The sequence below is a fragment of the Scylla paramamosain genome, unplaced genomic scaffold (assembly GCF_035594125.1).
Source record: "Scylla paramamosain isolate STU-SP2022 unplaced genomic scaffold, ASM3559412v1 Contig46, whole genome shotgun sequence".
Lineage (NCBI taxonomy): Eukaryota > Metazoa > Arthropoda > Malacostraca > Decapoda > Portunidae > Scylla > Scylla paramamosain.
Genome location: NW_026973711.1, coordinates 568,003 through 581,393, shown reverse-complemented (window position 1 = coordinate 581,393; position 13,391 = coordinate 568,003). Strand labels below are relative to the sequence as shown.

Genomic DNA, 13,391 nt, shown 5'->3' with positions numbered 1-13,391 from the left:
CACTCAACAAATATAACACCTGCCAAAATAAATGAATAAATAAATAAAATAAATCAATAAATCAAAATAAAAACGCGAGAAAACCTTTAAATTATCACAACGCGAAAAATACACACACGCCAAACTGGATGCGTCATTACTTAATAGTCATTGGAACTGTTATCCCCCCAATAGTTTATAGCCAACCCCCCTCCCCCCACCTTCCCTGCCTTGAGGAACACCTTCACTTATGTCCTGCTATTGTCGTGCTATTGGCTAGATTTGAGCATTTTAACCTCGAATTCACATACACGTACATATTTATCTCTATCTCCTTGCAATAATTATAATAGTCTTCCTGGCTTAATTTTTGTTTATTCATTATTCCTTATGTGCTTATTAATTGTCATTTGTCTAATTCCCTATGTTTTAGTCTCGGTACTTTAGTTTTTTTTTTTTTTTTTTTTTTTTTTTTTTTTTTTTTTTTTTACTTTCCGACTCTGGCCCTTGCAATAAAGGGGCTTAATTGTTTATTTACTGTTCCTTACGTGTTTATTGATTATATGTGAGCTATTTATTTGATATTCATGATTTTTTAAAACTCCGTATTTCTTGATATGATAGTTTTATCTTTTCGTGTTTTCTGGCTTAAGTTTTGTTTATTATTCCTTGTTTGTGTTATTAGGTAAATAATAATTATTCGTCTTATTTCTCGTAGTTTAATGGAATTTTTAGCACTTTAATGAGTTCCTCACCAGTCATTTTATTCGAGTGAGAGAGAGAGAGAGAGAGAGAGAGAGAGAGAGAGAGAGAGAGAGAGAGAGAGAGAGAGTGTCTAAATGGATAAAAAAAAAAAAAATCAGTTACAGTATTTTATTTATATACAAGAAAATGCATGATAATAATAATAATAACAATAATAATAATAATAATAATAATATTTAAATACAAGGAAAATATGTAATAATAATAATAATAATAATAATAATAATAATAATAATAATAATATTTAAATACAAGGAAAATATGTAATAATAATAATAATAATAATAATAATAATAATAATAATATTTAAATACAAGGAAAATATGTAATAATAATAATAATAATAATAATAATAATAATATTTAAATACAAGGAAAATGTAATAATAATAATAATAATAATAATAATAATAATAATAATAATAATAATAATAATATTTAAATACAAAGAAAATATGTAATAATAATAATAATAATAATAATAATAATAATAATAATAATAATAATAATAACTGCTTTTATCTTACACAGATAAATAGTTTTTATAAATAGTTTATTGACCATAAACATTGTGTACATACACACAAAATTAAATAGAACAAGTAAAAATTTCAAAATGTAGTGAGTGACACACAGAAGACTGGTGACAAAACCTACTAAAGTCCATTAAATGATTGGCTGTCTCAAGTTTCCACATCATCAGTTGAACACACTGCTCCTTAGCACTCAGAGATGGACAAGCTTTTCATGGCTTGTGTCAATGGAGACAACACGTGTAGGGGATTTATTTGTTCTGTTTTTTCTCGTCCTACTCACTCTTCCTCTTGAGCCACGCCGGCTTCTTGTTATTCAGCACATGCTTGTGCTTCTTGAACACCGGTCTCATACTGGATAGAGACAGTAATGTATGGAGGTTTGACCATAACATCCCTACTACAGTGGCTCAGAGCCACACCATCACTTGTTGCTTGTCCACTAGTAAATAATGAAGACTGCAACCCTCATGCCAGCTACACTATACAAGTATTTACAAATTAATGGTTGGATTTTCAAAAGATCTCTGATACAAGAAAGCTTATAAATATTGTGAAAGCTTCTAGTCAATGTTATATCATTTTGCTTCAACAGAGGAAGAATAATTCAATCTTCCTGAATATTACAAATGAGATTTTATCAGCATTAACTTAACCATGTCATTCTAAATTATTCTACCTAGTTTCCAGGGACTTCAGCAGTGAGTAGCTTAACCAGCACACAGGAAAGACAGTGGGAAATTAAGATATAACAGGGGTGGCCACAGGAAGTAGTCCAGCCATCTCCATACCCATGAATTTTGGTTTGTGTGCCATTGGGGTGAAATCAGAAAGTGATGCGCATACATTTTAGTAAGATTTAAGAAGAATACTGTGAGCTTTGCAGTGTTTTCTCCTTCAGTCAGCTGCATAAAAATGACATCTGGGAAAAAATATTGATCAGTCTTTTGAAAATCCAGCTTCACCTGAGTATTACATCATTAATTAACCTTGTGTGTAAGTTAGTGCAGTACTGTATAAGTGCTAAGGTCCAGAACCAAATATTTGTTATGCAAATATTTCTGGTAGCACTTTCCACACATGTTGCTCTATAAAAAAAATTAATGTATAATTTTGAGTGGTTTTGGTTGTGCTGTGTTAAGAGAAGTTAGTGTCTGACATCACAAGTTTTTTGGGGCAAGACTATTTGCATTAAGGAAGCCCCACATTGCTATTTTTAAAAGTAATAAATAATGTTTTAAAAATAAATGTTGCCACATGAAATTTCTGTATTTTCTTGCAGTGTACTAAAGACAGCATTGTAAAGCTCAGAATATCTTGAGGCAACTGTATTAAAAGAACAAAATCCATGACCACAATGTAATTCATAATTGCTAGTGAAGGCATATGAAGACACATCATTTACAAACTGTAATGCTTTTGACAAATGAAACTTTGCCAGAACAGACTGCCATAGAGAAGAGAATACAGGTGAAATTTACAAACCACACATCTGTGAACTCAAGCTTCATTCATTAAAGTAATCTGAGGGGAAATTCCAGATTCTTCTGTAGTAATGATATATATGCACACATCATAACAGTTACACACTTTTGATAACATGTAAAAGTGTTTTGTGGCAAAGTTAATGAAGGGTTTTAAAGCAAACTTCACAACTGTTCTTAATTTCATAACTGGGAAGACTAAGTAATAATATTTACAATACTCTGACAGCTAATTCAGACACACCACACTCATACTAGCATTCCTATAACTTGCTTAATACTCATGCTTGAGCTTGTAAGATCTTCCATATTTCACAGAGGCAGATGGTCACTTGAAAGCAATAGAAGCCATATCAAACACATATCAAAGCCAGTGGCATTGATATGATGGTCCAGGTCCAGATTCCATACAAGTTGAGCTGTGCTGGATGGGCATCTGCTCGTGATGTCTCAGAGGTGTTCATCGCCCACATAGCAAGATTGCACATCAACAAGAAGGTAACCTGAAAGTAAAGTTGAAATTAACTACATATACTGTGGGATTGTGACTGTAAGTAGAAAATCAAAATGTGATTGGAGAAGGATAAAAGTTTTTAATTTGTTTCAGGCAAGGGTTAGGAAATAGTGTGTGTGTGTGTGTGTGTGTGTGTGTGTGTGTGTGTGTGTGTGGGTGTGGGTGTGGGTGTGGGTGTGTGTGTGGGTGTGGGTGTGTGTGTGGGTGTGGGTGTGTGTGTGGGTGTGTGTGTGTGGGTGTGTGTGTGGGTGTGTGTGTGGGTGTGTGGGTGGGTGCATGCGTGCGTGCGTGCGTGCGTGTGTGTGTGTGTGTGTGTGTGTGTGTGTGTGTGTGTGTGGTGTGTGTGTGTGTGTGTGTGTGTGTGTGTGTGTGTGTGTGTGTGGTTTTTAAGTATGCTATAGAGGACACACTTATTCATTCACTACATCCCACAGACTTGCAATATGTCCCCATAGCATTAGTTACAGACAACATCCTCTTATATACAAGTCTGTGTCAACTTTCTCTGATGTACTCCAGTCCAGAGACCCACAACAGAGTAAGCATGGAGAAAAAAATAGAAGACACACAGAATGGATGAATAGAGATGCTGTGGTTTGTAAAAATATGGTGTAAGGTCTGTTGGCTTTGGTGGGAATGGTTTTCCAATCTTTCCTCTCTTGCACAACCATTTTGCTTCATAAACAGGCATCTCTCTTTCATCTTCCCACCAAACACTGCTTATTCCACCTTATATTTATGTATTTGCATGCTTATCTTCTCAAATTGTTCCCCTTCCATTCTCTCCGCATGTCCGACTCTCTCCTTTCTGTGGTTGATCACTCACTCTGCTGTTCCTCCACATTCATGACTATATATGATGCACATGTGCTTTATAATCAATCAAATGTTTCACGTAGATGATGTTTTCATTCGCACACAGTTCCCCCTCCTCCCTGTTTCATTCATTGCCATTTTGCTCTCTCTCTCTCTCTCTCTCTCTCTCTCTCACTCTCTCTCTCTCTCTCTCTCTCTCTCTCTCTCTCTCTCTCTCTCTCTCTCTCTCTCTCTCTCTCTCTCTCTCTCTCTCTCTCTCTCTCTCTCTCTGTGTGTGTGTGTGTGTGTGTGTGTGTGTGTGTGTGTGTGTGTGTGTGTGTGTGTGTGTGTGTGTGTGTGTGTGTGTGTGTAAGAGCTCAGAGCTCATGGTGACTGATCTTTGGGTAGGACTGAGGCCAATGACACACCACAACACCGGGGCAGCGAAGCCACATCACCTCGGGTTACATCCTGTACCTCATTGCAGCTAGGTGAACTGGGGCTACACATTAAGAGGCTTGTCCATCTGCCTCACCGTGCCCGGGATTCGAACCTGGGCCTTCTTGGTTGTGAGCCGAGCGTGCTAACCACTACACTACGTGGTGTGTAAGTGTGTGTGTGTGTGTGTGTGTGTGTGTGTGTGTGTGTGTGTGTGTGTGTGTAATGATGCAGCTGGGAAGGTCGTCTTATGACAATTATTGATGAATGAAGGTAAAGGATGCGTGTCTATTACTTCTCTTTGTGTGTGTGTGTGTGTGTGTGTGTGTGTGTGTGTGTGTGTGTGTGTGTGTGTGTGTGTGTGTGTGTGTGTGTGTGTGTGTGTGTGTGTGTACATAACACACACACACATACACACACACATTTAAAAAGTAGTAATGACATGCGCATCCATTACCTTCATTTGTCAATAATTATCATAAGGCAACCTTCTCAGCTGCATCAGCGCGCACACACACACACACACACACACACACACACACACACACACACACACACACACACACACACACACACACACACACACACACAACACACACACACAAACATAACTGACTGTCTTCAGCCTCTCTCTCACCGCCGCAATGTTGCATATCTAGCTGTCTTCTACCGCTATTTTCATGCTAACTGCTCTTCTGATCTTGCTAACTGCATGCCTCCCCCTCCTTCCATGGCCTCGCTGCACAAGATTTTCTTCTTTCTCTCACCCCTATTCTGTCCACTTCTCTAAAGCAAGAGTTAACAAGTATTCTCAATCATTCATCCCTTTCTCTGGTAAACTCTGGAACTCCCTGCCTGCTTCTGTATTTCCACCTTCCTATGACTTGAATTCCTTCAAGAGGGAGGTTTCAAGACACTTATTCATCAACTTTTGACCACTGCTTTGACCCTTTTTATGGGACTGCCCATTTTAGTGGGCATATTTTTTTTTATTGGATTTTTGTTGCCCTTGGCCAGTGTCACTCATACATAAAACACACACACACACACACACACACACACACACACACACACACACAAATTATATTAGAAATTATTAGAAATTAGATAAGTTACCACTCACGAGCCTACGTGACGCCATGTATGTGAGCAACGCATGTTTTTAAGCATCTGGAGCAAAGTGGTTAAAGGAAAACTTTTTGACTTGAAATGTAATTAGATTGATCACTTATTTTTTTCTGGCTGACATTGTTTTTGGAAGGTGGCACTTAAAAGATATGTGAATGCTGTATCTAGATATAAACAGACATTCACAAATACTCATTCCATTATGTGTCTGTCATTAGGCCCTCAAATAAACAACAAATTAAGTGAGAAGTTACCATTTCCCTTCCTGGTTTGCGCTCCAGTTGCTCTGAGTTGTAGCAGCAGTGACGTGTGGCACCCAGGATGAAGGTGGTCTGCAGGGTGGTCTGTGTCAGGGGGATGATGGCAGACAACAGCAGCAGCAGCACCATGACAGCTCAAGCATCCTGTTGAAATTATCACTTTTTAAATGGTGAAAAGTGAAGGAAAAACCTGTCTCCATGGAATGTGGAAGTACACAACAACAACTTTGAAAGATTTCTTGCAATAATAAGTCATCATTCATTGTATCCTTTCTTGTTGGCCACAAGATTATCATACAAATTTTCCAGACATCTGCAAATTGGTATCTCTAGCTGTTATTAAATATGATATTAAGTTTGATGAATGTATTTATTTCATTATACATGAAAGTTGTTGATTGCAAAAAAAAAATAATAACCAAAATATATTTTGACTTTTACTTTACAATGCCTTAACTGTTTGCTTTTAAAAAATTATGTAGATTTATTTTCTCATTTTAAAACTTATAGTCTAGACAACTAACTGGTCTTAAATTTTTCTGATATACAAATAAAGTAACAAAGAGAGCACATTTCACTAACACTCAAGGTGAAGTGTCCACCAATGATGGTGAAGGAGGTACACATGTAAACTCCAGTCTGACCAATGACCAACACAATTTGTCCAGCTGCATGTCTCCATCGGGCACAAACTCCACCTCCTGCATCTGTGTCATGCCCACCACCACCGTCACCGTGGCAACACTGAAAAGTGGAATCTTATCATTCACACCGTTACAAAAAATGTACTCCCATATATATATATATATATATATATATATATATATATATATATATATATATATATATATATATATATATATATATATATATATATATATATATATATATATATATATGGATTACTATTCCCAACATTAAAAATTCTTTAGCTAATCTTACTTTGATATTTTGCATCCAATATTAACTACAATTTTTTCCTATGATATTTTCCAACTACATTTAAAGCCTTTCACTGTGAAACAAAACAATTAGCAGCATCAGAAGCAATGCATGCTCCTTTATAACCATCTACAAGATGTAAAGTTGGCATTTTGCAATTTCTTCCCAGTTCTAACACTGGATGTGGCTGTAGAACAAATAAAGATGTCTTGAGAGTGACTGGATAATTAAAATCCCCCATAATTATGCAATTATTAACGCAACAAATGTCCACAATAAGGGTCATAAAGTTTTTTGTCCGTAGCGGGGTGACTGGACTAGAGGATGATAGACGAGACCTAATGTTATTTTACAAGATTTATTTTGTAACTGGATGAAAGTGGCATCTATATTAGCAATGGTTGGGATTGGGAGTAAATGAGGACCAAGATTACCTTCCCTATGTTAATGTGTTAGTTTTCATATTTATTGAGAGAGAGAGAGAGAGAGAGAGAGAGAGAGAGAGAGAGAGAGAGAGAGAGAGAGAGAGAGAGAGAGAGAGAGAGAGAGAGAGAGAGAGAGAGAGAGAGAGAGAGAGAGAGAGAGAGAGAGAGAGAGAGAGAGAGAGAGAGAGAGAGAGAGAGAGAGAGAGAGAGAGAGAGAGAGAGAGATTGATTTCCATGTGAGAGTGTGGGTTTTTAAGTATGCTATAGAGGACACACTTATTCATTCACTACACCCCACAAACTTGCAATGTCCCCATAGCATAGTTACAGACAACATCCTCTCATATATAAGTCTGTGTCAATCTTTCTCTGATGTACTCCAGCCCAGAGACCCACAGCAGCATTAAGAGTGGAGAGAGAGAGAGAAGAGAAGACACACAGAATGGATGAATAGACATGCTGAGGTTTGTAAAAATATGGTGTAAGGTCTGTTGGCTTTGGTGGGAATGGTTTTCCAATCATTCCTCTCTTGCACAACCATTTTGCTTCATAAACAGGCATCTCTCTTTCATCTTCCCACCAAACACTGTTATTCCACCTTATATTTATGTATTTGCATGCTTATCTTCTCAAATTGTTCCCCTTCCATTCTCTCCGCATGTCCGACTCTCTCCTTTCTGTGGTTGATCACTCACTCTGCTGTTCCTCCACATTCATGACTATATATGATGCACATGTGCTTTATAATCAATCAAATGTTTCATGTAGATGATGTTTTCCTTCACACACAGTTCCCCCTCCTCCCTGTTTCATTCATTGCCATTTTGCTCTCTCTCTCTCTCTCTCTCTCTCTCTCTGTGTGTGTGTGTGTGTGTGTGTGTGTGTGTGTGTGTGTGTGTGTAAGAGCTCAGAGCTCATGGTGACTGATCTTTGGGTAGGACTGAGGCCAATGACACACCACACACCGGGGCAGCAAAGTCACATCACCTCGGGTTACATCCTGTACCTACACATTAAGAGGCTACACATTAAGAGGGCTACACATTAAGAGGCTTGTCCATCTGCCTCACCGTGCCCGGGATTCGAACCTGGGCCTTCTTGGTTGTGAGCCGAGCGTGCTAACCACTACACTACGTGGTGTGTAAGTGTGTGTGTGTGTGTGTGTGTGTGTGTGTGTGTGTAATGATGCAGCTGGGAAGGTCGTCTTATGACAATTATTGATGAATGAAGGTAAAGGATGCGTGTCTATTACTTCTCTTTGTGTGTGTGTGTGTGTGTGTGTGTGTGTGTGTGTGTACATAACACACACACTTAAAAAAGTAGTAATGACATGCGCATCCATTACCTTCATTTGTCAATAATTATCATAAGGCAACCTTCTCAGCTGCATCAGTGCACACACACACACACACACACACACACACACACACACACACACAAACATAACTGACTGTCTTCAGCCTCTCTCTCACTGCCGCAATGTTGCATCTCTAGCTGTCTTCTACCGCTATTTTCATGCTAACTGCTCTTCTGATCTTGCTAACTGCATGCCTCCCCTCCTTCCACGGCCTCGCTGCACAAGATTTTCTTCTTTCTCTCACCCCTATTCTGTCCACTTCTCTAATGCAAGAGTTAACAAGTATTTTCAATCATTCATCCCTTTCTCTGGTAAACTCTGGAACTCCCTGCCTGCTTCTGTATTTCCACCTTCCTATGACTTGAATTCCTTCAAGAGGAAGGTTTCAAGACACTTATTCATCAACTTTTGACCACTGCTTTGACCCTTTTATGGGACTGCCATTTCAGTGGGCATATTTTTTTATTGGATTTTTGTTGCCCTTGGCCAGTGTCACTCATACATAAAACACACACACACACACACACACACACACACATACACACACACACACAGAAATTATATTAGAAATTATTAGAAATTAGATAAGTTACCACTCACGAGCCTACGCGACGCCATGTATGTGAGCAACGCATGTTTTTAAGCATCTGGAGCAAAGTGGTTAAAGGAAAACTTTTTGACTTGAAATGTAATTAGATTCATCAGTTATTTTTCTGGCTGACATTGTTTTTGGAAGGTGGCACTTAAAAGATATGTGAATGCTGTATCTAGATATAAACAAACATTCACAAATACTCATTCCATTATGTGTCTGTCATTAGGCCCTGAAATAAACAACAAATTAATTGAAAAGTTACTATCTCCCTTCCTGGCTTGCGCTCCAGTTGCTCTGAGTTGTAGCAGCAGTGACGTGTGGCACCCAGGATGAAGGTGGTCTGCAGGGTGGTCTGTGTCAGGGGGATGATGGCAGACAACAGCAGCAGCACCGTGACAGCTCAAGCATCCTGTTGAAATTATCACTTTTTAAATGCTGAAAAGTGAAGGAAAAACCTGTCTCCATGGAATGTGGAAGTACACAACAACAACTCTGAAAGATTTCTTACAATAATAAGTCATCATTCATTGTATCCTTTTTTGTTGGCCACAAGATTATCATACAAATTTTCCATAGACATCTGCAAATTGGTACCTCTAGCTGTTATTAAATATGATATTAAGTTTGATGAATGTATTTATTTCATTATACATGAAAGTTGTTGATTGCAAAAAAAAAATAATAACCAAAATATATTTTGACTTTTACTTTACAATGCCTTAACTGTTTGCTTTTAAAAAAATATGTAGATTTATTTTCTCATTTTAAGACTTAAAGTCTAGACAACTAACTGGTCTTAAATTTTTCTGATATACAAATAAACTAACAAACACAGCACATTTCACTAACACTCATGGTGAAGTGTCCACCAATGATGGTGAAGGAGGTATACATGTAAACTCCAGTCTGAGCAATGAGCAACAGAATTTGTCCAGCTGCATGTCTCCATTGGGCACAAACTCCAGCTCCCGCATCTGTATCATGCCCACCACCACCGTCACCGTGGCAACACTGAAAAGTGGAATCTTATCATTCACAGTTACAAAAAATATACTCCCATATATATATATATATATATATATATATATATATATATATATATATATATATATATATATATATATATATATATATATATATATATATATATATATATATACGAGTATATATATATATATATATATATATATATATATATATATATATATATATATATATATATATATATATATATATATGGATTACTATTCCCAACGTTAAAAATTCTTTAGCTAATCTTACTTTGATATTTTGCATCCAATATTAACTACAATTTTTTCCTATGACATTTTCCAACTACACTTCACCTAATCTAACTTAACCTCACCTCCTCTCATCTAACCTACTCATTCCTCACCTAATCTAACTTAACTTCTTCACTTATGCTAGTTTAACCTAATGCAACCTTTGCTAACTCAATTACCTTAACTAACCTAATTAATCTGCTATAACTTAACATGATCTAACGTAACCTATGTCATCCAAATCTTACTTTAATCTAATCTAATCTAACCTATGCAAGTTAATGTAAATTCATCTAATATAACCTAAACTATGCTAGTCTAACCTATCCTTAACTTACCTAACCTAACACACTATCTTAACCTAACCTCACCTCATCTTTTACACAGCCAAACCTTACTTAACCTTACAATCTAACACACTTCAACTTACGTGGCCTAACCTAACATCACCTATTCTTAACTAACCTCACCTAAACCTTACCGACACTAACTTAAAACCTACCTATGCTTACATCACTTCTATATCCTCATCCTCCTCCTCTTCCTCTTCCCTAACACAGTGACTCAGCGAAGCCGTCAAGAAAACACGTAATTTCTGAATACTATCTTTAAGAGCTCCACCCAGTCAGCCCTCTTCCTCCTCCTCTTTCCTGACCCCCATCCTCCCTTCTTTACTCACGTGTCTCTCCCTCCCTATACACACACACACACACACACATACACACAGAGCGGGTCTCACAAGGGTAATACACACATACATACGGACACTGACCCACCACACACACCCAGTCACCCACACCCACCCACATACATGTACACACGGACGCACACAGCCTGTCACCCTTACGTCAAACAGATTACACCCTTCTTCTCCCTGTCACTCATCCATCACACATCCCAGTCTCTCTCTCATCTTCTACTCTGTTAAATAACCAGTTAACACTCCTAGACTCCCTAGCCGGCGGGTTACTCTCACTAGGACCATATGACTAAAAATACGTCACATGGCCCGGTCAGAGAGAGCTAGCCTGGTCTGCCTACGCGAATCGAAAGCGTTTATTTGGGTACGGTTTAAAGGGACGAAGGTTTAAAGGGACAGTCTCTGCGTGCGTGTGTTTGGTCAAATGCTGAATACTCACGCCTGGTTCGTCATACAGCCACAAGGACAGGCACAGATCACTCCTCCACGACACACACATACAAACACACAAAAACACTAACTAGTAACTGTACATTTAGTTTCGTCTGCTGTCAAAATATTCCTCCATTACTAATGTAACCCACATTCCCTAGTGGTATACTTTCCTCGGAACACCCATATTTTTAAGAGCTTTTTATCCACCATATATGTCTCGGTTAACTCTGATCTTGGCTGGAAATTAAACTATATTGTATCAGTGTGGTCATCTTGAGGTCCCGGATGAAATGGCGGGCTGGGATTGGCTATTCACGACCCGTTGTCATGATGATGGTAGATGCCATTCACTTGACAGCTCATATTTTCTCGCTATTGAAAGGAGTTTATTAGAGCGTAACTGAAGCGTGTAAAGGCATGATTCCGCACTATACTATTAAGATATTGTAGTTCTGAAGTGTTCCTAGGGTTAGTAGGCTTGGATAAGGAGTATAACACAATTTAGATGGTGTGAAGAGCGGATGTTTTCGCGCGAAATTCAAACAATTCCAGCCTCTGATATGATTACGTATTAGACTTAAGATATTGTAGTAAGAAAGTATCTGTGGGGTTAATAAGCTTGGGTAAAGAGTATAGGGGAATTTAAAGGACGTTTAAGAGACGGAGTGTGAGGAGAAGATGTGTCAGCGCGATTCAAGTAATTCCAGCCTGTCTGAGTTGATTCCACAGAAGACTCTTAAGATATTATATTGCTGAAGTGTTCCTAGGGTTATTAAGATTGGGTAAAGAGTATAAGGGAATTTAAAGAATGGATAAGGGAGGGAGTGGAGCGATTTAATGTCATACAGACCAAAGCCAGGTTACAGAGGGGTTTTATCTTTTAAAGGGGGCGACTCTGTTTCCTTGACCGAGTGACGAGGGAGAAGAAAAAAAAATAAGGAGACATCAGCCACTGAACCACAGGGAGAGGAGTGAAGGTCCTTTCTCACTGTTCCCTATATAAGACACCATACACTCTAGAACACCAGGCCAGAAATCAAGAAAAACGTGCTATTACAATATAGGTGAAGCTTAAGGACACGTCAGTAATTCAGCAGCAGACAATATTTCACAACTCTGCTTCACAAAACTTCTCGCAACGCAACCGGAATGTTTTAGCATGTTGTTCTTGTTTTGCTGTAGTTAAATGAATTACAGAATAAACAGGGAAGATAGATTTTTTCTTTTTTACCCAGAAACATAAAAACGTACATAATTTATACTAGAACCTGATAAAAATTAAGAAAGATAAGACGCCAGATCGTTTGAGGATACAAGTTTCTCTTCTGTTATATAAAAATTACAGAACAAACAAGAATAGATGGATTTTTGTGCTAGTCATGAAAATGCCTTTGAAAACCTAAATAACAGACCAGAACATGATAAAAGTTCAGATAAAACGCGGGAAGATATGATAACACAGATTCCTGTTGTGTAATAAGTTGAATTACATAAGAAACACGTAAAGCTGGATTCTTTTTTTCCTAGAGTCACGAAAATACCTCTGAAAACCTAAATAGATCTCTAGAAATTTATAAAAGTTAAAATAAGACGCTGGACCATTTGGTAACACGAATTTCTGCTCTGTACTAAACTGCATTACAAAACAAAAACAGTAGCTAATATCGAATACATCACATCACATTCTATTTTCCAAATCACGCGTGGCAGCTTCCTATCTTATTAGCAATGCCAATGTGTTCACCAAAGGCCGTGATTC

The 13,391-nt window shown here is 37.8% G+C and overlaps 1 protein-coding gene across 1 annotated transcript; it reads right to left on the bottom strand.

The window, feature by feature from the left end:
* Positions 1-1,331: 1,331 nt before the first annotated feature.
* Positions 1,332-9,914, bottom strand: LOC135098134 (proton channel OtopLc-like). The gene is made up of 4 exons (XM_064000338.1): positions 9,477-9,914; positions 6,478-6,639; positions 5,890-6,039; positions 1,332-3,263 (listed from the first exon to the last, which is right to left on the bottom strand). The coding sequence occupies exons 3-4, from the start codon at positions 6,022-6,024 to the stop codon at positions 3,114-3,116; spliced, it is 285 nt and encodes a 94-aa protein (XP_063856408.1). The 5' UTR covers positions 6,025-6,039; positions 6,478-6,639; positions 9,477-9,914; the 3' UTR covers positions 1,332-3,113.
* Between the last annotated feature and the right edge of the window lie 3,477 nt (positions 9,915-13,391).

Excerpts from the sequence above, each read along its gene's own strand:
- LOC135098134 (XM_064000338.1), bottom strand. The coding sequence starts at position 6,024 with ATGGTGCTGCTGCTGCTGTTGTCTGCCATCATCCCCCTGACACAGACC. Across the intron at positions 3,264-5,889 it reads GCAAACCAGGAAGGGAAATG|GTTACCTTCTTGTTGATGTG; the intron begins GTAACTTCTCAC and ends CTTTACTTTCAG.